Source organism: Ichthyophthirius multifiliis (assembly GCF_000220395.1).
Source record: "Ichthyophthirius multifiliis unplaced genomic scaffold scaff_1120509250246, whole genome shotgun sequence".
Classification (NCBI taxonomy): domain Eukaryota; phylum Ciliophora; class Oligohymenophorea; order Hymenostomatida; genus Ichthyophthirius; species Ichthyophthirius multifiliis.
Genome location: NW_004086944.1, coordinates 12,111 through 37,256, shown reverse-complemented (window position 1 = coordinate 37,256; position 25,146 = coordinate 12,111). Strand labels below are relative to the sequence as shown.

The 25,146-nt window shown below is 14.9% G+C and overlaps 3 protein-coding genes and 1 non-coding gene across 4 annotated transcripts, besides 33 other annotated features; 2 read left to right on the top strand and 2 right to left on the bottom strand. All coding sequences in view use genetic code 6, as the record gives it.

Annotated features, from left to right (window-relative positions):
* Nucleotides 1–2,122: 2,122 nt before the first annotated feature.
* Nucleotides 2,123–2,157: a microsatellite.
* Nucleotides 2,158–2,189: 32 nt separating this feature from the next.
* Nucleotides 2,190–2,243: a microsatellite.
* Nucleotides 2,244–2,313: 70 nt separating this feature from the next.
* IMG5_058520 (hypothetical protein) lies at nucleotides 2,314–2,798 on the bottom strand (the record flags this gene model as incomplete). The annotated part of the gene is made up of 2 exons (XM_004037170.1): nucleotides 2,314–2,383; nucleotides 2,509–2,798. 2 exons carry the CDS (start codon nucleotides 2,796–2,798, stop codon nucleotides 2,314–2,316), a joined length of 360 nt encoding a protein of 119 aa, XP_004037218.1.
* A 908-nt stretch (nucleotides 2,799–3,706) lies between these two features.
* IMG5_058510 (hypothetical protein) lies at nucleotides 3,707–4,015 on the bottom strand (the record flags this gene model as incomplete). Its single annotated transcript, XM_004037169.1, has 2 exons — nucleotides 3,707–3,762; nucleotides 3,844–4,015. 2 exons carry the CDS (start codon nucleotides 4,013–4,015, stop codon nucleotides 3,707–3,709), a joined length of 228 nt encoding a protein of 75 aa, XP_004037217.1.
* Nucleotides 4,016–4,352: 337 nt separating this feature from the next.
* Nucleotides 4,353–4,389: a microsatellite.
* Nucleotides 4,390–4,534: 145 nt separating this feature from the next.
* Nucleotides 4,535–4,561: a microsatellite.
* A 654-nt stretch (nucleotides 4,562–5,215) lies between these two features.
* Nucleotides 5,216–5,389: a microsatellite.
* Nucleotides 5,272–5,338: a microsatellite.
* Nucleotides 5,272–5,388: a microsatellite.
* Nucleotides 5,297–5,394: a microsatellite.
* Nucleotides 5,325–5,394: a microsatellite.
* A 194-nt stretch (nucleotides 5,395–5,588) lies between these two features.
* Nucleotides 5,589–6,531: a microsatellite.
* A 478-nt stretch (nucleotides 6,532–7,009) lies between these two features.
* Nucleotides 7,010–7,055: a microsatellite.
* A 250-nt stretch (nucleotides 7,056–7,305) lies between these two features.
* Nucleotides 7,306–7,345: a microsatellite.
* A 629-nt stretch (nucleotides 7,346–7,974) lies between these two features.
* Nucleotides 7,975–8,016: a microsatellite.
* A 1,949-nt stretch (nucleotides 8,017–9,965) lies between these two features.
* Nucleotides 9,966–10,017: a microsatellite.
* Nucleotides 10,018–11,281: 1,264 nt separating this feature from the next.
* Nucleotides 11,282–11,327: a microsatellite.
* A 444-nt stretch (nucleotides 11,328–11,771) lies between these two features.
* Nucleotides 11,772–11,858: a microsatellite.
* A 359-nt stretch (nucleotides 11,859–12,217) lies between these two features.
* IMG5_058500 lies at nucleotides 12,218–12,289 on the top strand. Its single transcript has one exon. It is a non-coding gene; the product is annotated as a tRNA-OTHER (tRNA).
* A 1,143-nt stretch (nucleotides 12,290–13,432) lies between these two features.
* Nucleotides 13,433–13,458: a microsatellite.
* Nucleotides 13,459–14,072: 614 nt separating this feature from the next.
* Nucleotides 14,073–14,123: a microsatellite.
* Nucleotides 14,082–14,122: a microsatellite.
* Nucleotides 14,124–14,842: 719 nt separating the features above from the next.
* Nucleotides 14,843–14,906: a microsatellite.
* A 12-nt stretch (nucleotides 14,907–14,918) lies between these two features.
* IMG5_058490 (hypothetical protein) lies at nucleotides 14,919–15,722 on the top strand (the record flags this gene model as incomplete). The annotated part of the gene is made up of 6 exons (XM_004037168.1): nucleotides 14,919–14,966; nucleotides 15,046–15,158; nucleotides 15,250–15,263; nucleotides 15,360–15,401; nucleotides 15,454–15,566; nucleotides 15,621–15,722. The coding sequence occupies 6 exons, from the start codon at nucleotides 14,919–14,921 to the stop codon at nucleotides 15,720–15,722; spliced, it is 432 nt and encodes a 143-aa protein (XP_004037216.1).
* Nucleotides 15,723–16,006: 284 nt separating this feature from the next.
* Nucleotides 16,007–16,032: a microsatellite.
* Nucleotides 16,033–17,276: 1,244 nt separating this feature from the next.
* Nucleotides 17,277–17,309: a microsatellite.
* Nucleotides 17,310–20,866: 3,557 nt separating this feature from the next.
* Nucleotides 20,867–20,949: a microsatellite.
* Nucleotides 20,882–20,929: a microsatellite.
* A 989-nt stretch (nucleotides 20,950–21,938) lies between the features above and the next one.
* Nucleotides 21,939–21,977: a microsatellite.
* A 352-nt stretch (nucleotides 21,978–22,329) lies between these two features.
* Nucleotides 22,330–22,363: a microsatellite.
* Nucleotides 22,333–22,373: a microsatellite.
* A 109-nt stretch (nucleotides 22,374–22,482) lies between these two features.
* Nucleotides 22,483–22,519: a microsatellite.
* A 52-nt stretch (nucleotides 22,520–22,571) lies between these two features.
* Nucleotides 22,572–22,619: a microsatellite.
* A 761-nt stretch (nucleotides 22,620–23,380) lies between these two features.
* Nucleotides 23,381–23,436: a microsatellite.
* Nucleotides 23,437–23,595: 159 nt separating this feature from the next.
* Nucleotides 23,596–23,631: a microsatellite.
* Nucleotides 23,632–24,384: 753 nt separating this feature from the next.
* Nucleotides 24,385–24,420: a microsatellite.
* A 3-nt stretch (nucleotides 24,421–24,423) lies between these two features.
* Nucleotides 24,424–24,480: a microsatellite.
* Between the last annotated feature and the right edge of the window lie 666 nt (nucleotides 24,481–25,146).

Below are 25,146 nucleotides of genomic sequence, written 5' to 3'. Positions count from 1 at the left end.
TATATATATTATTTTTTTCAAATTTTTTTAATTTCAAATCCTAAGCAATTTAGTTATAAATCATTTGAATTTTTACTTTCTGTACATAAATCAATAGCTCCAAAGACTGTAATAGGTATCTAAAACTTATTAAATTCTATAATTTTAGCCAAAGCACCCCTTTTAGGCATTCCTACTTCTAAAATATTATCAAAATTAGTTTTAATTTTAATATAATTAACTGCATCTCCCTATTCATTCATATAAGCTTCAAATGTATCAATTTTTTCATTTAAATTAAATGTTAATTAGCTTTCTTCTGCAAATTTTTTTCTTATAGAATTTACATTACAAATTCCTTCCAAAATCTCATTTCCGCTTTTATAAAATACTTAGTAGCCATAAATAGAACTTTCTTTCCAGAAAAATATTATTTTTTAAATTCTATGTTCCACACTGTTTAAACCAATAATTTCAGCATCATCACCTGTCACACTATCCTAAATTGGTTATTTTCCCAAATATTTCCTTATGGTACCCCTTTAGGCTGTTTCGATTAGATTTTCATTGACTAAGTGATTTTATTAGGAAGAATTTAGTTTATTTTCATCTTATTAATGTTTAGTTGATGGAAAAACAGAAGATATAATATTATTTTAATTATTTTCTTTTTAAGGAGAACATTTTGCTTAAACGATTTGTAATTATTAATAAGTAGAGTGTAAACTATCTTCTAATTATATTTTTTTAAATAATAAATTACGATTTTATACACTTTTATTAGTCGAATCAGACCTATTATTATTAGTTATATTATAATTATTTTCTATTAAAGAGAATTATTCGTATTATTATTTAGAAGCAAATTTAGTTCTTTTTTTCATTTCTTCATATTTTTATTATGCTAGTTCTATTTCTTTAATTTTTTCTTTAATTTAATGTTAGTATTTATTTTTTTCGTATTCGAATTCGAGTTTTTTATCTTATATTGTTTTTTATTTTTAAGCTTGTATTTTTTACAGGTTTTCTAAAGCGATTTTTATAATGTTTTTTTTATTTACTAAATTTTTGTAGTTATCGAAATTAATTTATAATTTATCAAATTCATCATCTTAATTTAGTATTTATTTCAAAGATTATTTTTTTTAATATGTATGAGCTGATTCTTGAGATATAGCCTTACTTTATTAAAATCGATTCCTTTTTTATTATAGGTTTAAATTAGGCTCTTTTATGTTTAGTTTTTGACAATTTGATTTCATAAGTTATATATAGAATTCTTTTTTGGAGTAATTTTCCTCGTTTTATGTATATAAGTCTTCGAGTTTTTACTTTTTTTCTCTTAAAGATAATACTTCGGCTCTATATACGTTCAATCTGCTGTTAATGTCATCTTAAGCTCTTAACGTGTTTATTTGTTTTTCGTAATCTCTATTAGATTTTTCTATTTTGCGAGTAGTTTTTTAAATAGAAAGTATTTCTTTTTACCCTAATGAATTTTATTCTTCATACCGATATATTTAATCTAATAAATTAGATGAGTCAATAGGTAAGCTTTATAATTTATCGAGCTCTCGTTTGTAATAATTAAATTGATTCTGTGCATTTATATATTCTTTTTCTAATTGGTGAAGTATTTTTTATTCTTCTTATTCTGACATGGGGGCAGGTTGGGTAGGCTTTAAGTCTTTTTTTTTTAAATTTCTAGTATTAAGAGTTCTAGTTAGTCTTTTAATTTATATACTTGGGTTTTTAATTTATATATTGTTTCTTCGTTTTTAGTTATTTCTTCTTAAAGTTCGTCTTTTGATTTATAGATTATTTATTTTTTGCTCATTTTTTTATTTTTAAACAAAAATTTATTTATAATTATAGTATAATTTGTTTGTTTTTTTTTTTTCAAATTTTTTTTATTTGTATTTATACAATTATATCTATTTTTTAATTATTTTATAAAAAAATAAAAATAAAATTTATTGTTTTAAAAAATTGTTTCATATTATCATATTTTAATTTAAAAAATAAATCTAATTATAATATAAATTAAATAATAATTATAATTGTTTATAGAAGACAAATATTATATATATTCTGTAGTTCATTTAATCTTGTTTATAATAATATATTAATAACTAAATATATAATATTTTTTAAAAAAATATATTTATTTATAAAAAAAAAAAAAAAAATACTTATTAATAATTAATAAATATAATTTAATTAAAATATTTTTTTATATTATAAATATATATTTTTTTTAATTTTTATTTAAAAAAAAAAAAGTTAAATAAAATAATAATACTTAATAAATCTTCATTAAAATATAAAAAACTTTCATTATTAAGAAAATGCCAATTACTAATCTTCCGAACAACTTAAAATATAACTCGAATATTATCCAAATCTATAAAATAAAAAATATATAATAAAAATAAAGTATATTATTACCTTATTTAATTAATTTTCGAATTATGAAATTTCCCTTAAGACAAACAACTCCATTTTTTACATTCAACAATTTTAATTTACCCTTATTAATTTCCTAAAGCAATTACACTTCCTAAATCATCAAATTAAACTGCTGTGTAATTAAATTTATCCCCTTCACCTCCAAAACTGCACGCAGTATTTCCTTTTCTCAAATCCCATATGCTAATAGTATTCGCATCTTCACTTCCAGCTACAAAGAAATATCCATTTTCACAAAAGTTTATCATGTTAATATTTTCTTTACCCTTTTCTAATTCTAGGCTTGCCATAATTTCGTTTCCAGCAATATACCACAACTTAACTTAACCACTGGAGCCTCCTATAGCCATAATATTTCCATCTGGGTGTATTTATAGGCTTTAAATATCAATTTGTGAAACAAATTAATTAATTTATCCACACATATTTTTTTAACTTAAATCAAAATATTAAATAAGCCCACTCTAGCAAGCCAAACATAATAAAATACCGTTAGGATGTACTGAAAATGTATTAAAATTTTCATTTGTGGACTAAAAAGAATACACTTTAGTTAATTTTTCCTATTCCCAGAAGAACTAATAGAGATGAAAAGATTTTTATTTTAAAACTATAAATTCAATATTTTCACCATTATTATCTACATCAGATAAATAATTTTATATATTAAATTAAATTCCCAAAACATTATTGTCTTCTTCAGTAATACTTTTTTCTTAAAATAAAATTTTATTTGTACTACAATCAAAAAGTGCAATTTCTCCTTTATTACTAGAGAGTACTAATAATTCTTATTTTTGATTATAATCCATATATTTTGGGAATAAATCTTCTTTTTAGAATAAATTAAATACTTGTTTTGGGTTATAAGATGATATAGAATCTACAGTATGGAATTTATTTATATAATCAGCGTTTTTTTTTTGCTCTTTTCTCTAAGAATTTAACTTTAGAGCTGTTTCATTTATTGATCTTAACATTTTTTCGCTTAAATGTTTTTGTTATTTCGATTCTATTTCCATTTTATTATTAGTAGTATTTATTTATTTAAATTAATCCACGTTGTCTTATAATTTTTATTATAACTGAGTTAATTGTGATCTTGCTTCATCTCTTTCTTTTATTAATCTGTTTATTACTCTGCAAGCTGCGTCGTATTAGAATAATGAATGTTAGAGTTCTTAACGAAGCGTTTCTTAATGTTATTTTAATTCATAGCTTTCAATAATTAATTAATCCCATTCTGATTAAAAAGTATTCAAAATACCAGGTATTGATGTACATGTTAATGGTCTGGGTTTTTTTATAAGGTGGCTTTTTTTTTATTGTTATTAAAATATATATTTATATATTTATATTATTATTATTTTTTTAGATTTTTTTTTTTGTGTCTACTTTAAACAGGAAGTAAATCTTCTTTTGTTAGTTGTTAATTGGTTATTGGATCTGTGCCAGATTGTTCTATGTATTTTTCAATTATTCGGCGTTCGTATATGTGTCCTGTTTTTTTAGATATTACTGGATCAGTTAATTATTCACCTGTTATTGAGCAATAATTCCAGGACATTTTTATTAATATATTAAATATTTTTAATTTTTATTAAATTATAAAATAAAAATAAAAAAATTTAGAAGATATATTTTTTTAACTTTTTAATTAAATTAATTTATAATATTTTTTTAAATTAAAAAACATTTATTATTTTATAACTTCTTGTAAAAAGAATTAATTATATTAATAGAAAGTTTTTTTATTATAAAAATAATATTAAATTTATTGTATAATATAATTTTTATGTTAGATTTATTTTATACTAATCTATAATTATATATATATTTTTGTTAATTTATGGGATTTTAAATTTTTAAAGTATAATATATTTTAAATTATATTTTCTAAATATATAAATAAAAATTTAAATCATAAATATAAAATTAAATTTAAAAAAATATAATGTTAATGAAAAATAATATATAGATAAATAAAATTTATTAAAATAAAAAACAAATAATATATATAAATATTTAATAATAAAACATAAATTATTATAAATATATATATATATATATATATATTTAAGAAGAAAAAAAATAAAAATTAAAAAATAAAAATAATAAATAGAGTAATAATTAAAATAAAAAAATACATTTAATTTTTTTAAAAAGATATATTATGAATAATCTTGATTAAGATATAGGTGACAAAAATGTTAACATTTAAAATAAAAAATAGTATAAATTATCCGAAACTGAATATGAATAACCTATAAATAATTTTTATAAAACAAACTATTAAAAAACAAGCAAGACAGAAAAAAAATTAAATAATTAAAATATTAAAAGTAATATAAAAGAAGAACAAATAAGTAAATATTTAATAAATCTATAAATTTATTTTTAAAAGGTTAATAAATTTCTGAAAAACCATAAGATTTTAACTTTTAAGAGCAAAAATATAAATATGAATAATCAAATGATTCTTTAACAAACAAAGAGATAAATGATAATAATATAATTAAAGAAAAAATAAATTATTAAATATACTAAAATAATATACAAAGTATCCAATTTAAAAATTAATAAATAGATTAACATAAAAACTATTAACAATTAAATTAATAATAATAGTAAGAAAAATGTTATTAATAAAATTAAAATTTAATTTCAAATTAATAAAACTAAATTCCCCAATATATATAATAAAATGAGATTTAGTAATAATATTTAATGAGCTAATAACACAAATAAAAAATATTATCTTAGCAATAATAGTAATAATAATAATAAATTAATTCTTAATTATAATAGACATAACAATAAATTTAATAATAAAATAAATAATAACCTTAATAACAATAAATATAATAATAGTAAACATAATAATAATAAAATACTAGTATATAATAATAGTAATATAATTAGTATAATTAATAATAATAAACATACAAAAAACCTGTTTTTAATGAATTATTATAGAATGGATAGAACAGTTTTAATTCTTAAACTTCCTTATTGTATAACAATTAACAATAATAACTTTGTATTCCTGCGCAATAATATTAAAATAACCAATAACAAATTCTAAAATAATAAATAAATTAATAAAATTTATTGTAAAATTAAGTAGAGAAAGAAGAATTATAATAATAATATTAATAATAATAATAATAATAATAATAATAATAATAATATTAATAATAATTTTAATAGCAATAGCAATAACAATAATAATATCAATAATCATAACAATAGCAATAAAAAAAAGAGTAAAAAAAATAATAACTAAATCAATAATAATAACCATAAAAATAAGAATAACAATAAAAATAAGATTAAAAATAACAATAAAAATAAAAATAATAAATTTAATAGTAATAAAAATGTGAATATGAATAAAAATAAGAATAAAAATAATAGTAACAATAGCAAATGGAATTTGAATAACCATAATAATAAATATAATAATAAGAAGAGGACTAAGAGAAAGAATAAGAATAATAAGTACAATAATTTTAATAATAATAATAATAATAATAATAATAATAATAATAATAATAATAATAATAATAATAATAATAATAATAATATTAATAATAAAAATAATAATTATAATATAAATTAAAATAATAATTAGAATAATTATAACAATAAGAATAAGCAATTGATTAAGAAAAATAATAAGATTAAGAATAAGAATAATTTATAAAATAAGTTTAAGAATAAGAATAATATTAATAATAAGAATAAAAATAAGAATAAGAATAAACAATAGATTAAGAAAAAGAATATGATTAAAAATAACAATAACAATAACAATAATAATAATAATAATAATAATAATAATAATAATAATAATAATAATAATAACAATAATAATAAATGTAACAATAGCAATAATAATTACAATAATAATAACAATAACAATAATAGTAACACTAATAATTATAGTAACACTAATAATAACAGTTATAATAACAATAATAATAATAATAATAATAACAATAATAATAACAATAATAATAATAATAATAATAATAATAATAATAATAATAATAATAATAATAATAATAATAATAATAATAAATTTAAGATTCTATGAAATATGATTCTGAAGCAAAAAGTACTATGATATTAAATGATGATTCTAAATGGTTTTCATTAGATAATGATGAAATATTTTAGTTAAGATAAGAAAGTTTGAAAAAATCATTCAATATTATAGTTTCTTAATTATAATATGAAAGACATAACTTCTTTAAAATTAAAAAATAAGGTATATAAATTAAAAATGGTGAAAAATAAATAAACATTGAATATGAAAACTTTACCTAATAATTATAAAAAATAAACTATAAACTTAAGAAAAATTTTCAAATTAAATAATTTGAAAACAAAAATAAAAAGAAAATAAAAATTAAAGAAAAATATTTTTTAAATAAATTAAAATAATTTTAATTGGATTTTATTCAAGATATAGATATAATAAAAGATTTAGGATATTTAAAAATTAATTATAAGTATAATTAATAAATTAAAATAATTAATAAATTGAATAAAAAATATAATAATAATAATAATAATAATAATAATAATAATAATAATAATAACATTTATAATAAGTATAATCCTAAACTCATCCATAAAATTAGCAATAATTACTTATTTAACCGCATTCTTTATAATCATAATCACTCTAATAATAATAATTACAATTATAATAATAAAACACTAAGTTTCAGATGAATTATAATATAATTTTTATTAATAAAAAGTAAATAATTTAATTGAAAATAAAATCTTACAAATACATAATAATTAACTTATAAATAATAACTCATCTTTATAGAAATAAAATAGTAATAATTAATAATAATTAATATAATTATAAAATAAATAAATATCTTTTGATCAAGCTTAAAATGTTGTACCTGTATAACTTTAATAATCTAATTAAATAAATTCCTTCGCTTAAAAAGGATAATAATTTTAAAGATCACCATATCTATAACAACAATAATAATAAATGTAATAATAGCTTCAATAATAGTAATTTAAATAGCAAATTTAAAATATTAGTGAGTATGATTAACTTATATAATAATAGAAGATGAAAAGTAATTAAAATTAAAGTCAATATCCGTAAAATTTTTAAAATAGTTAAAATATGTAATAAATTAAATAGAACCCTTTAAATATTGATATTAATATGCAAAAAATGAAAAACTTTAATTATTAAAATATGCAATAATTTTAAAATTTATAATTAGAATAATAAAATAGAGTTAAACAATAACACGAATATTTAAACTAATAATAGCCTTAAATATCTTGTAATTAATATATATTTATCGTAAAAATTTAATTGTATAAATATATTTATTTATAGTTTTAAAATAAGAGAAATAATAATTTTAGACATTAGATAAAATAGAAAATAAAGAATAGTATTTTGAAGAAGAATAATAATATGAAAATATAGCATAATAAAAACTTTAATAATAATATTAATAATGACTTATATTTTTTTAATTATAAAAAAATAATACATAATTATAAGAAAAAATAATATTTTGTGAGATAATAAATTAATGATAGAATTATTTAAAAAGAAAATATAATTTTTATATATATATTAACACATAGTAAAAATAAATAATTACATTTTATAAAAGCATTAATTTAAATTCAAAAAAAATTACTATATTTGCTAGTTATTTATGAGTTCATTTATTTTAAATCAAGTAGTTTTTTTTTCTGTTTTTTCTATGTAATGTTTTATTATGCTTAATTAAAAATTTCTCTTTTTTAATTCATAACATAGTCAATATATTATAAATCAATACTTTTACTTCTTGGATGTTAGGACATTTCTACTTTAGAAATTTTCGGTTAATTTATAAATTATTTAATTTTATTATAAAAGGACATATTTTTAAAACTTTAATACTTAGAAATTAAATCATTACATAAAGTATTTTAAGTTTAGTATAAAATAAATTTCTAAATTTATTATTTGCTATTATTAATATTAGCATCTTAATGATTATCAATATGCTATTATTTATTTTAATTTTTAATACTTTTTTAGATATTTTTTTTATTTTTAATTTAATAATTTTCAAACAAATATTAATTTAAGGTTTATAATTAATCTTATGATTTGCTAATTATTATCCCTTTTTTTCTTAATTCATTAGTTTTTTATAAACTAATTTTTTTTCTTTTTTCTTATTGTCATCGTTTTATTATTTAAGTTTACTTTTAATACAATTTTGGATATATTTTTTTACTATAGTAAGCTAATTAGTATTTTAAAACTTATCTATATTATTTATATCTTCAAATATTTTTTATTAATATTCTGATTATTATTTAATTTATTTACATACTTCTGAAATACTTTGTTTATTGTTTTCATATTTATTTTATTTTTAACTCAAATTTTTTTTTAATTATTAAAATTATGCTATGTCAATCTAATTAGTTTAATATTTTTATATATTATTTATATTATTATATTTGTTTTGACTATTTTATAATTATTTAAATTATGTTTCTTAAGATTCTATTTTATATTATAATTTTTCTATATACAATTTTAATTATTATTAAATGCGAATATGTTAGCGTACTTCTGCTTCTAATTTTTATAATTAATTTTCATATTATTTACAATTAACACATAAAATTTAATGTTAACTATCATTATTATCTATTTAATTAGTGTTAATTTTTCTATCTTAAAGTTAAATTTATAAATTGTTATTTAATTATATAAGCTCCTCAAAAAACATATCTATAATTTAAATTATTTAATCTTTTTTAAAGTTTAATGGATTTTCAGGGTTGATATTAAATAAAAGTTTATTTTATAAAGTAATTATTATATCCTAAAAAATAATATATAACCATATTTTTTTTTATAAAATTATTTTAAAATAAATATATACATATATATATATATATTCATAAAAAATTATAAATTTAATACTTAATTCAATTTTTTATATAAGGATTTTAATAATTAAAATAATTGTAAATTTTCTTTTTAATTATTATTATTAATTTTATATTTTTCTATGGGAACTTTATCTAAGCTATTTTTTGACTAAAACTTTTATAAATTGTTTTTATTATTTATATATTATTATTATTTATTTGATTTATAATCAATTGTTGATTATTTATCTTTTAAGATATCTTAATCTATGTTTTATTTTATTGTTTTGAATATCTTTTTATATAAAATTATAAATTTAAATTACTTGTTTAGTTTATTTATAAATTACTAGATTTATTTAAAGGTTTAGATAAAAACATTATAATTATGTCAAATTCAAAATTAGATTTTTAAAGAAAATTTAATAAAAATTTAAATACAAAAAAAAGTCTTTTTTTTTTTATAAACACAAATTTTAAATATTTATTAATTTATATAAAAAAAAATATTTAATATAAATTAAATGTATTTAAATTAATAATTTGTATATTCATATTTTTAATTATAATAGTTTTTTATATATAAATTAATAACTAATATATTAATCATAATCAAATATATAAATTAATTTTTTCGTTCGTTAAAAAAGTAATCAATTTAAATAATATTTAAATAGAAAAAAGATATGTATTAGATAACTCCTATATATAATGCATAAATTTGCCCCAAATGTGGGAGTAATTAACCTTGTACAAAAATATGTCTAAACAAAAAATGCGGAAAAGAATATTTATCAATAATATGTATTTTTTGTCATAAGGAGGCTCATTTTATAGCCAGAAATTAATTTCCAGATATAGACTTAGACATATTTTTATTTGATTTTACAAATTAATTAGGAATAATAGAAGATGATGAAAATAACTAATACCACAAAGTAATTTCTATAATAAATTAAGGTTTAGAAAAGATAAAATAAATAATACTTCATTAAAAGGAATAATAAGATAAATTAATAAGTTTAAAAGATGATTTTATATCTCCTTCTTAGAAAGCAAGAATGATAATAGATCAAATTCAAAAAGACAAAACTAGCTAAATAAATGTAAACATGAATTTAAAATAATTATTCAATTTAGCTCAATATAATAGGAGATTAATTAGTTGGGAAAATGACTTGAATTTTATTAATGCTTCGAAATAAATAAATGCCTAAAATTTGAAATCAGATTAAATTTTATAAGTTTTTTAAGAAGATACTGAAATGTTAAAACAAAAGAAAATTTAGGAAGATCTTAAATTAAAATAGTTGAAGGAAAATAGTTATATATTAGAAAAATTCAGCGAAAGAGAAAAAATTAAATAAGATTTCGTTATTAAATGTAATGAATATTTATAAATGTATGGAGTTCCATGGAGATGGACTAAATACTAAGATATATGTATCAAAATGGAAGAATATGAGGACTATAGGTCTGAATGTATTAAAAATATAGTTAATAATCCTTCCAAAATGTAATCTTATCACAACTTTGTGGAATTTTTTTAATGCTAGTTTAGACATAATAATTATAATTTGAATTAATATGATTGCTTTTGTTGTGGGAAATGGAGATATAATTGTTATTGTAATAGTTTTAGTTGCTGTTGTTAAAGTGGAGCGGATATATATAATTTTATTTGTATACCTTTTGGGTAATTAATTAGAGGGTGCTTTAGTTTTTTATGTAAAAAAAATAAATAATTGTACGATCTGGGAGACGGAAAATTACTCTAAGAAGAAAAAGGAGAAGAATTATATCAATATTATAAATAAATTAAGGAAATTTTAGATGAATGAGAATTTACATTTATTTTAAATTCATATGTATTTTTTGTATTTTCATAAAAATAATATATATATAAATATATATATATATATATATATATATATATTATAAATAATTTAAATAATAACTTAATTTAGTTATAAATGATAATAGTTTTTAATAAAAAAAAAAATCATGATAAATAATTTATTATATTTATACATATATATCATAGATTTTATATTTTCGATTATATTTCCTATAAAATTGATAACTTAATATGAATATTTTTTTTTAATAATTGGGAAATTGAATAATACAACTTGATAAAGATAGTAATTTTATGAAAAAAATAAACTTCTATTTTTTTAAATATTTTTTAAAAATTCTTTAACTAAAATAATTAACAAGAAAAGTAAAAAGTTAATTAAAGCTTTTTAATAAAATTCTTCAAATGTAATATATAAAATGTTATTAAATAAAAAAATATAAATAGCTAATGACTTAAATGAAAATATATATTTACAAATTCCAAATGAATATGTTAAGCATTCTAAAATATTATATATTAAAAAAAATAAAATGAAAAATATTAATATTATTATATTTTATTTATAAATATATATATAAAAATATTATTTATTTTATATTATTTTAAATAACTATATTTTATTCAAATGATTTGTAATCTATAAAATTAATTTACAAAAAAAAAAAAAACCAAAATATTATCTCTATACTTATTAATTCTTAAAATTAAATTAATTAATATTTTTCTGTAAATTATATTATATAAAAGTTTAAAATACATTATTTTTATTATCCTCTTCTTAATGAATTTATTTTAACTTTAATTTAATTCATTTAATAAATTTATATTTAATTATCTAAATTAACAATATAATTTTTAAATTATTTACTATTATATAATAATTTTTTAAAAAATAGCATTATTATATTGTCAGCTTTTATTTATTAGCAAATTATATGTATATGTTTTTAAAATAAATAGTTAATTACCGGTTCTGTAGTATAGCGGTTAGTACTGGGGACTCTAAATCCCTTGACCAGGGTTCGAATCCCTGCAGGACCTTTTTTTTAAAAAAATAAAAATTAATATATCTAGTTAAAGTAATAAAATGTTAATATCAAAAGAATAAAAGAAAAAGATTTCTGTTTAAATAAATATTTATAAAATTGAAAAACTTTATTATATTTTTTATAATTTTATTAAAAAAAAATATATTTGAAATATTTAGTGACCCAATAAATGTAAAGCCACTCGTAAAAATATCTATATCTAAAAAAATTATATCAGAATAGTGTAAATACAAATGAATTACATTTTTTAGTTTAATAAATGTGAATAAATCTTTTTTTCTAAATAAGATGATAAGCCTTAATGGAAAAATTTAAGAGTTTGTATATAAAAAGAATGACAAATATATAATATAATTATATAAAGCTAATTTAAGAATACAATAAAGTTTTGAGTAATTAAACACTTTATTAATGATTTTTTTGTTATAATTTATTAAAAGGGGAATGAATAAAATTTATTAAAAATTTCAGATCCAGTGAAAGTTTTATTTAGGCAATCAATAGATATGGGTAATAAATTATTTACTAAAAAATTTAAATTAAAAATAAAAATTATAAATTAATTTTATTTATATAAAATATTTTTTTATAAATATAAAAGATGTTAATTTTATGATTTATTAATAATATATAGAAATTTGTTTGAGGTAATACAAATAAGCAAACTGTTTTTTTTCGTAAGATTTTTAAAATAGAGGTTGTAACTCTATTGAAGTCATAATATTATTATATTTATTTTAGGTAATATAAATTTAATATTAATACAATTAAAATTATTATAATAAAAAGTTAAATTATCAAAAATTCTTTATATTTTCTACAAGAAATTATGAACGTAGATAAATTAATATTTTGTAAGAATTCGAATATAAATATGATTAAGACGCATGTGATTTAGTGATGTATTGGTCTGATCTTTTACCTTTATCATCTGCTTTAAATTATAAATTTATAGGTTTACAAGATTTCTCCTGATTTTAAAATCACTTCAAGATATTAGAAGAGTTTATACATTTAAAGAACTGTCTAAAGGTAGGCTTATTTTACGATATTTTAAGAATATATCCTGATTATAATGAAAATGGATACTCCTTTAGTTAATGTTTATAGATAAAATAAAGTGAGAGGTCGTTCATTTTTTTTTTTTTTTTTTTTTTTTTTGGAAAAAACATGATAAACAATTCTTTTAGATGATAATAATTTAATATCTGTAATTAAAGCACACAAAGCTCTTAATTAGAAAGATATAAAGTATAAAAAATTATATCTTTACAAAATAAAATAAAAAATAATGGCATAAATGGAATGAATAAGATTATCTAAAATAACTAAACTTCATAAAAAACTTTAAGTTAAATAATTTTTAATTATTTAAAAAAATATAATCAAAATAATTAGAAGAAAAAAATGAGAAATATTTATAAAACTAAAAAATTTTATTAGATAATAAAATTCATAAATTATTATTATTAGAAGAAGGTAATACAAAAATTTAAAAATAAAATAAGTATTATTTAATTAATTTAAATATTTTTTATTTAAATAGCTTTACAATAATTTGAAAAAAAGTTAAATAAAATGATTTATAAAATAAAAAAAGGTCTAAATTTAGTCTTAATATTGAATAAAAAGATTTCATATAATCTTTTAATGAATACTATAGTCTTTTTTGTTCAATATTAAATTTTATTTTATAATACTTAATTTATAATTAATTTTTTAAAAAAAATTAAAGATTTCAAACAATGATAAACTAAATATATACCATATTAAAATTTATAGATTAAAATAAATAATTTTATAATAAAATAAAAATTATTATAATTTCAAATTTTTAATACTGTCGTTTCTATATTTTTTACATATTTATTAAACTTTTTTATTATATTGTATTTAAACAACTAATTCTTTATATTATTATTTTTATATTACGTGCATATATTATATGTTTTTTTATATTTCGGTTAAATCATGTTTAGATTTTAAAATAAATATTTATTTTAAAGCCTATTTTTTTAAAAAAATATGTATATTATGATTTTTTAATATAAACCTCTTTTTTACAAATATTTTTTATATAGTTTCCCAATTAATGTTAATTAAATATCAAGTTTTCGAAAAACCCATTTATTTTAATAAATAAAATCACAAATTGAAGCAAGAATATACTAGTAAATAAAATCAAAATTTTAAATAGTTAAAATATAAAATTCTTATAAGTAATTTAATCTTAAATACATTCATTACCTTCTTTAGTTTAAAAAAATCAATTGTAATTAATTTCTTAATATTAGATTCTCTAAATTATATTTTTGTTTTTATAAAAAAATTATTATCTGAAAAAACAATCAAGTATTTTTGTAAATTTTATAAATAGTAATTATTCCCTTATAAATTTAATTTTAAAAGTTTTTATTTGTTAAGAAATAAAAGATTCAATTTTTTTTTTTAAAAAAAATAAAATAATAATAATAATAATTAATATAAAAAAGCTTAATTTTTAAGGACGAAAATTAATTGATTTAATTTAGATTTAAAGAAAAGAAATAAAAAATAATAATAATAAATTAAAGAAAAAATAAAAATAAAAAAATTAATTAATAAAAAAATACTAGTAAAAAATGGTTAAAGGTTCTTAACATCCCAAAGATTCTTCTCTCTAAATGCATGTATATTTTTATAAAAATATAATAATACAAAAATATATATTGCAATAATTAAAAATAACATTTAATAAACAAATAATAGATCAGATAATTCGTAGTTTCAGCTGCTAAATTACCTATTTCATAAGATGCCCCTGAAATTCTTTAAATGAGAGTTTTTGCCACAGACGAAGTAACTGCGAAAACCAAATTCTGGTAAAAAATAATAAAATTTTAAAAATCTAAAATAATAAATAAATAATAAGGTATAACATGAGAAGATTAAACAAAATTAAAAGATCATAAGGAAGAATCTTATCAGTAAATGAAATTTTCGAAAAAATTAAAGATAAGTTAAAACTTACGGAATTGCTCTTAAATACTAATCTAGAACTGCTATCCACAATATGTATAAAGAATTCAGAGATACCACTTTGAATGGTGCTGTTTCTTAACTTCGTAATAAAAAACTTTCAAATAATTTTTATATTATATTATAATTTTTATAAAGATATGGAAATGGCTGGTAATCACAGAGCTAAATTTGATACAATACAAATTATTAGAACTACCACTTTAACTAAGAGAAATATCATTAGAAGACCTAAATCTTTGGAAATGAGAGTAAATAATAATAATTTATATATGATTTTTATTTAATTTATATTTAAATTTTAGGATTCTAAATTAAAATTCCCAATCATTAAAACTATTCATAGACATTCGGATAGAAAATATAGAAAAGTATACTAAGCATAAAGACCTAAAACCTATGTTTGAGTATAATATTTATGCATTTTTAAAAATAAAAAAAAATTATCTGTGTAAGTTTTTTTTATTTTTTTATTTCTATAGATTTTATTTTATTTATTTAAACATACAAAAAAATAAATTTGGTTAATTTAATTATAAAAGTATATTATTTATAAATTTATAAATCATGTTAAGTATTTTAAACTTCCATAACTTCTAAGAAAAGGAAAAACATAAATATATAATTTATATTAAAATAATTAACAAAAAATATATATAAATATTTTTTTATTTTACTTTTTTATACTCTATTATTTTTATTTTTATTTTTATTTTTTAATAAATAAACAATATAAAAATATAAAAAATTTTGATATTTATAATATAAGATTTGATTATTTATTAAGAAAACTTAAAATATAATTAATATTAATTGTATAAAATAAAAAATAAAAAATATTTTAAAATAAAATAAAGTTTATTTCGAAAATTATAATAATTTTTGTCCATTATGTTAATACAAGAGTTTAAGATTTTACGTTTTTAAATAATTTTATATTGTTATTAATATTAAAGCTTAAAATATTTGCAAATTAGATATCAAAAAGATAAATTTTTAACTAAATAAAGGTAATTACCATATATAATAAATAAAATACTTAAAAATGATAAAATATTAACTAATTTATATGAAATAGTTATATATAAAAAAAAATTATTATTAATATTTTTTCAAACTAATATAATATTTTTAAATGAAAATCAAATATAAGTTATTTTATTAATATTTTTAAAATTTAAATTTACTCTTATCATTATTTAAAAAATATTTTAATTTTTCTAAAAACTATATATTTACTATTTATATTTATGGAAATATTATAGTAGTATAATTTAAAATATACTTACATAGTGATATATTATTTTAAAAAAAGGCCACTAAAAAAAAATTTCGATCAAATAAAATATTATAATATTTTTTGGGTAAAAAATAAAAATATTATTTTTATAAAAAGTAAATAATAAACAAAATCTGTTAATATATAAAAACCAAAATTTAGATATAAAAAATTAATATTCAAATAAATAATAATATCTTTTATAATATCTTAATATTATATATTATTAATATTTTTATAAATTTAATTATCTTATTAGTTATTAGTATACTAAAATTTATTATAATTTTTAATGTATGAATTATTTATTATATGCATATCTTAAATAAAATAAAAAATATTCTAGAAAATAACTTTCCATATATAATATAAAAAATATATAAATATTATTGTAAATATGTTAAAAAATGCTAATAACTTAGTATAAAAATATAAAATAAATATATATGGGAAATAAATTTTATTTTAATTTATATGGATAATTTTTATTTATTTTAATATAAATTGAATATAATATATTATTTCATTTTTAATGATAAAATAATCTATTAATTTTATTTTGATATTTTCCTCATTTAATTATAAATTTAATAAATATTATTAAAATAGAAAAAAAAATACCCATGTTAGGTTTATATATAATTATATAATCTTTTTTATATCTAATTAAAAATATGGCATCAAATTTATTAAATAATTAAATTTATATATAATTTTTTATATTAAATTTAATTATATAGTTTTTTTCCATTTTTCCATTTTTTTTTATTTAATTTTTGAAAAAAATAAAAAAAAAAATATTTATCTGTTTACTTGCTAAAATAATTAGTAATTAGTAATTAGCAAAGTCAAAATCTTAAATATTTTAATTTATTATGTAAAGTGGTATTTTATTTATTCTTTTTTTAACTAAATTAAATTGGTCTTCTAGTAAAATACACATATATATATATAAGTGACTTTATTTATATAAAAATTATATAATTAATTTTCATTATTAATTAATATTATTAATAAAATTTATATTATTTTCAAATTAATTTTTTAAAATAATTATAAATTTAACAGGAATATTTTCTTTGAAATTCATTAAAAAACAATAAAAACATTAATAATGATTGAATATCTTAATTAATACTGCAATAAAAATGTAAATTTTTTAATAATATAACAATATATGTATATATATATGAATAAAAATAAAATCCTTAATTTTATTTATATAATTAAGATAATTTTAGAATAATAAATATTTTAATATATTACTTTATATTATAACCATATAAATAAAGGTAAATTAATTTATTATTTAACCAAAAATAATAGATTTATGAAAATGAATTTATTGAAAATTATAAAATCGGTTAAGGAGGATTTGCTAACGTGTTTTGCGTTTAACACAAATTAGATTAAAATTTATATGCTGTTAAAAAAATTAAAATTAAAATTAAAGATTAACTAAAAGATCTCTAAAAGCATATCCAAAAAATAATAAGAGAAGTTAATATACTATCCTAATTAAATCATTAAAATATAATAAAATATTATCAAAGTTGGATTGAAGTGACTGAAAAAAAGCAAAAAAGATTCTTTTCAAATTAATCTATATTAAATTAACGAAATTATATATAGGAAAATATATAAAATGAATAAAAATAATCAAATTAGACTAATAAATTCCTCTTATTAATAGATGAAAAAGATGAGAACATATAATTTTAGGAAGATACTTCTTTCCTAAACGAAAAAACTTTAAAAAAAAACTCAATTCATCAAAAAAATTAAAAAAATTAAATTTACCTTTATAACTGCCTCCAATAATGAAACCTAAAAAATTCCTTTCCTCACCCGAAATCTAAATAGACAAATATGACAAATTAATACTTTTTTTATAAATGGAGTTATGTGAATAAACATTATCTGATTATATATAAATCAGAAATAAAAAATTAATAAAATAATATTCAAAAAGATCTAATAATTAGGAAATATTCCTACCATTAAACCATAAAAAAGAGGCTGTGAAAATCTTAAAATAAGTAATTTAAGGATTATCTTATATTCATAATAATTCTAATATTGTACACAGAGATCTAAAGCCTCAAAATATATTTTTGACTAAAAAAAAGAGGTTAAAATTGGAGATTTCGGACTTGCTAAAAAACTTATTCAAGCTAAAACTTAGGATAAAAATTTCCAATAATCTATATTTTCCTCTGAATTAAATTCTCCTAATTAATAAAACGAATAAAATTAATTTTTTTATGTTAATTACCTTTCTATTTACCAAAAGAATAAATTTCTACCACCTGTGGAACTGCTACTTATGCTTCTCCTGAATAACTAACATTAAAAGCTGATATATTTGACCATAGGGCCGATATATATAGCTTGGGTATTATTATTTTATAAGTACTACACCCTATGAATACTACTATGGAGTTAATAAAGACTATTCATTAGTTAAAAAAAGGGGAATTACCTGAGATTTTTTGTCAGAAATTCTAAAAATTATCAAAACTTATAATTAATTGTTTATCTAATAATCCTATTTAAAGACCATCTTTAATATAAATAGAATAAAGTTTAGAAGAAATTGAAATTACTGAGGAAATAGTTTAAAATTAATTTTTTTTGGGGAATTTCTAAGTTTGTTTTAAGGAATAAAATATTAATGAAAAATTAAATAAAAAAACTCTAAAAATATTCCAGAGAAAACTTTGTATATATTAATGCTAATAATCCTCAAAAGCAGAATATATATATGATTTGGGTTAATGTGATATTCTAATTAATTAAAATTAATAATAAATTACTTTAATTCATCTTTTGATTTAAGATATTCATATTTATAATGAATAAAATAATAACATATATAATATTTACTAAATTTTAATTCAAAATTAATTTTGAATTCTTCACGATTATAAAAATGCTTATCTTTAATAACTTATTTTATTATTATTATTTTTTTTTAATTTAAATATTATTTTAATAAATCATATTTATATTATATACTTTTTAATATATTTGGAATAAAGTTTTATATTTTTAATATACTGAGAATTTTTGTTAATTAATTTCGTAATAAATTATCAATACTTTAATTTTTATCTAAATTTTCGTTTAAAATTAATATTATTAAATATCTAATTATTAAAAAAATAACAAAATTGTATTATTTTATAGTTATAACTGCATAATTTGTTATCTTATACTTTAAAATATAAAGAATTTGGTTATTAATTTTTTTTTTTATATAGTAAGAATTTTTTTAATTAGATCATAAAAAATGCCTATTTTTTATTAATTTTATCATTTTACAATAACCTTATTATTAATTTTTAATGATATTAAAATTAATCACATTTTATTTTTTAAACCTTTATTAAAAATGTTATAACAAAATATACCTAAGACGTTTATAAATTTTTATTCTAATTAAAATTTATAGATTTTAAACTTCTAAAAATACGTTTTAGAACTATATTATTAGAATAATTCAATTTTTTAATTGGATGATTTTAAATATTTTATTTAATAAGAATTGTGGACATTAAACATACTATAAAAGCAAAGAGTGTTTAAAAATATATTAATTTAATAATAATTAATAAGTTTTATATATATTTATTTTTTAATTATCGTATTTAAGGTAATAAATGATATTAATTTACTAATTATTATGTGAAATGATATTTTTTTAAACTTAATTTTTAATATAAAATATAAATTAGAATAGATTTAAAATTTTTATTTAAGTTCATTATTTTTTCAAAATAAAAGTATTCTTAAATATTTTGTATTGAATATAAATATTAAGTTTCTTTAAATAACTTAAATATTCTATATTATATAATAATTATAATATAATACATTTTCTTATTATTATTTTTAAAAAATAAAATAAAATATCGATATAAATATTTTTTAATAATAATCAATTAGCAATTTAAATTATAAATATATTAGTTATATAATTTTATTAATCAAACTATTTAATTTTATTATTTATTAGGCTATACAATTATTTTTATTATTAAATAATTTTATATATATACTTTGTTTTATATAATATTTAATTTTTTAAGAAAAAATAATAATTTCAATCATAATTATTTTAAATTAATATATAATATAACAAAAAACAAATTAATTAAATTAAATTTTAATATTTTGCCGATTTTTTAATGATATAATTAATTATTCTCTATTTTAAATAAAAACTGTTGAATTTATATAGTGTATTAAGAAAATAAAAAAAATGATATATTATTAAATATATAAATATAATTTATTTAATATTTTTTATTATAATATATAATTTACTTTAATTTTATATTTTTATTCAAATACTTTTTTACTTGTATAGATAAAAATTTAAATATCCTTGGTTTATATTAATATTTTCAGATTTAAAAATAAGTTCATAACTTTTTTCTAAATCACTTATACTTGGATATTCAAGACCTTAAAATTTTTTATCTAAAAATCCCGTATAAACACTCAATATTATTAATTCAAAAGGATGATATTCGGCATTTGGAAGTAAATATTAACCACATGTTTTAATTCCTAGTTCTATTAAAATTTAATTTTAATTCTAGTTTTGTTTATTTATATAATTTATTAAATTTACTAAAGTTTATTATTATGGAATAATTTTTATGTTATTTTTTTAAAGAAATTATTAAAAGTCATTTTTTTATAATTATTGCTTTAAAGTGTTGTTTTCACATATTTATAAATTATAAATTTTATTGTTAAAAAAATAACCGTTTTATCTAATTTCGTTTTCATCAAGTTTATTTGATAAAATATATAAAAATTTTTTCTATTTATTTCTATAATAAATTTTTTCCCAATCCTTATTCCCAAAAAAATAAGCTTGGCCATATGTATTTATATTCTTTTCTTTTCTTAAGACATCTCCTGATGTTATAAAAGTATCTGAAATACATCTTAAAAATGAAAACATTTACCAATCTATTTCAAAATAAGGTGTTTATTCATTTTTCAAAATTACTTTTAAAGTACTATTAAAACTATCGCTTTCTCTATGGACAATTGTAGAAAATATTACTTTAGGCTTTATTATATTTTCTATTTTTCCAAATATTTTTTATATAAAATATTGAGTTTATAATGAAATAAGATTCTACATATAGTGTAAAAAAAAAAATATATTATTATTAAAGTATTTATTTAAATATATAATTATTATGATTAAAAAGTCATAACATCAAAAATTATTTTATATTTAAAAAGTATTATTTATTTTAAATTAATTATATATAATTTGAAATAAAAATTTATATTTATTATAATTATGACTAAATAAAGAATATATTAATAATTATTATATAATTAAAATTATTGATATTTTTGTGTTTATATCCTAAGCATTAAAATAAAATTAAAAATCAAAAAAATTCATTTATAAAAAATTTTGAAAAAATAAAAGAAAATTATATTTAAATATTTTATTTACCATAATAAAAAAAATTTGATTTTATTTTTTATTTTTAAAAAATATTAAATTTATTAAAATAGCGCATTTTTATATAAATTAAATAATTTATAAAAATAGCGCATTTTTATATAAATATAATATATATTTTTAATTTATTTTAAAGAATAAAAAAAAAAAATTTAATTTTATATTTATATGATAAATATCTTTTTTATTATAATATTTTTTTTAACATTGATTAAATTATAAATAAAATAATAAAATATATATATATATATATCTATATATATATATATCGTAATATATTAATTAATATATTTAATATTAAAATATAAGTATATTGTTTTATAAATTTATATTAAATATATATTTAAAACATCATTTTATATATATTTTTATATATATACAAAAACTATTAAAAATAAATATTTTTAAAAATAAATATCTTAAAATATTATTAAAAATATTAAAGTTAATATATTAAATTAAAATTAATTTTGAAACTATATAATAATATATATATATATTATATAAATATATATATATACATATTTTCATTTTATTTTTTAAATTATAAAAACCTATATCTAATTATATTAATGTATAAAATAAAAATTATATTAAATATAATTAATTTTCAAAATTAATTTTTATTGTTTTTTTTCTTAGCAAGAATTTAATAAAATTCTTCAAAATCGATAACTCCGTCTTAATTTTTATCTGCAAATCTGAATGCCTCTGATAATCTTTTTTCTGAAAATTTTTCTCCATCTTCTCTTGCAATTTCCAAAAATTCTTCTAATGAAATTTTATTATTTTTTTATAAATCAAATAATTCAAAATATTCTCTTATTCCAATTTTTGAATTATCACATTGTGTAATATTTTATTTTATAATATTTATAAATTCCTCAAAATCAATAAATCCATTATTATTTTAATCTATATAACTTAATATATTGTATGCATTTGTGTTCTTTTAATCTATTCCAAAATGTTATAAACCAGCGATTAATTCTTATTATTCTATTTATCCATTTTAATCTATATCAAATAAATCAAAGGCATGTTTTATTTCTAATAACTCACTAATACAAAAACCATATCTAATATATTATTTCAAATCAAAATTTTTTTATTATTAAGAAGTTTATTTATGCATTTATATATTTTATTATAAATTAAGCTTGATATAAAAGAAAAAAGACTTTGTATTTTATTAATTAATTAAATTAAAATACAAAACAATATTAAAATTTTTAAATCTTTATATATAATAATTTAATTAATATATATATATATATTTTTATATTTATTATTATTCTTCATTAAACATAGTCCTATTATTATTCTTCATTAAACATAGTCCATATCTTCTTCAATTTCCAAATTTTCTTTATATCTTTGTATGTCTTAAGCTGACATAAAGAACTTTTTTTTTAATAAGAAATTAATTAATTTATATTATCTGTCCATAAATTAGTTAATTTAGCAAAATCATTAGCCTTTTTTTCTAATCATATTTTAATTATAACAATAAATATATTTATATACAATAATTATACTTAATTCTTCAATTCTCTAAGGATCTTTTCTTCTATAAATTTCTATTTACTTTTATTTTTAATCATATGTTTATTTAATTTTATTAAATTAACTAATTGTTTGATTTCTATTTTCCTTTTTTATTTTTAATTAATTTATTATTTTATTTTTTACTGAGCTTCGTTCTAAGTTTGATGTTTTAATTTTTTCTTAAATTTCTTTTATTTTTATTTAGCAAATTTCTATTTTAGTTAAAATATTTTCAATTGTTTTTTACATCTATTATATTTAAATATATATTTAATTTTAAATGATTATATACTTCATTTTTTTTTTCATTTGGAAATGACCAAAAATATGAGCCTGATCCAACTTTATCCTTACAAACTAAATTATCTTAAACTAAAATTTTTAGAATATCTTGTACATCTTTTGGATCTTTTTAATTTTAAATATAATATTAATGTAAGGTAAAAATATATATAGGGGGGGGAGGTGTTTATTTTACTATTTATTTTATATTTTTTAGCTTCTTTTTCAACTTCTTCTTTGTTATAAATCTCTTTCTAAATTAATTTAATAATTTATTTTTATTTTTTATTTTTTTTACACTTTCAAAAAATATATCTAATATTGCTTTTTATTTTTCTTATGCTGATAAACCTCTTGCTTTTTTCATTTTTTGTTAATTATTTATAAAAAAATTAATTTTTAGCTAAAAAAGTAGTTTATAATTATAATATTTATCAATAAAAAATAAATACATTTAAGAATATATATATATATATATAAATATATATATATATATTATTAATAAATAATAATAAAAAATAAGATTTAATAAATAATAATAAAAAATATTAAATAAACATTAAAAAAAAAATAAGAAATAGATTTTTAAGAACAAAACATTTTAAAAATATATAATTAAAATAAATAATTATCATTTAAAATCTTATTTTTTTATTTGTCATTATATAATAGTATTCTTAAGAATTAATTTAATTCTTTTTATCTATATTAGCATTATCAATTTTTTTTAAAAAAATTATTAATCTGTGATTGTTTTTACGATTTCTTTTTTTAATTTATTTATTTTAAATTTTAAAACAAATTTAATTAGTTTTTAATTAATCATAAAGATTAAAATAGACTATTATGTATGACTTCTTTAGTATTATAATAATAATTTATATGATTTTATAGTTAACTTAAAAATTCGTATAATTCTAAATAAAAAAATATATTTTTTTAAATAAATTCTTAATTTAGGATATTGATTTTTTCTTATTTTAATTTAATAATAAATAATTTAATAATGTTAAATAAATCAAATAAATATAATGTTCATTTCTTTTTTATTATAATAAAATCTAACGATATGTTATTATTATATTTTTTAGTTTATAAAAAATATTTATTAAAATTGGGAAAATTAATTTATTTATTTAAATAAATACACATATTTAATAATTTAAAATATAAATATTATTAATTTATTATATAAAGTTAAATTTACTGATAATATATAATG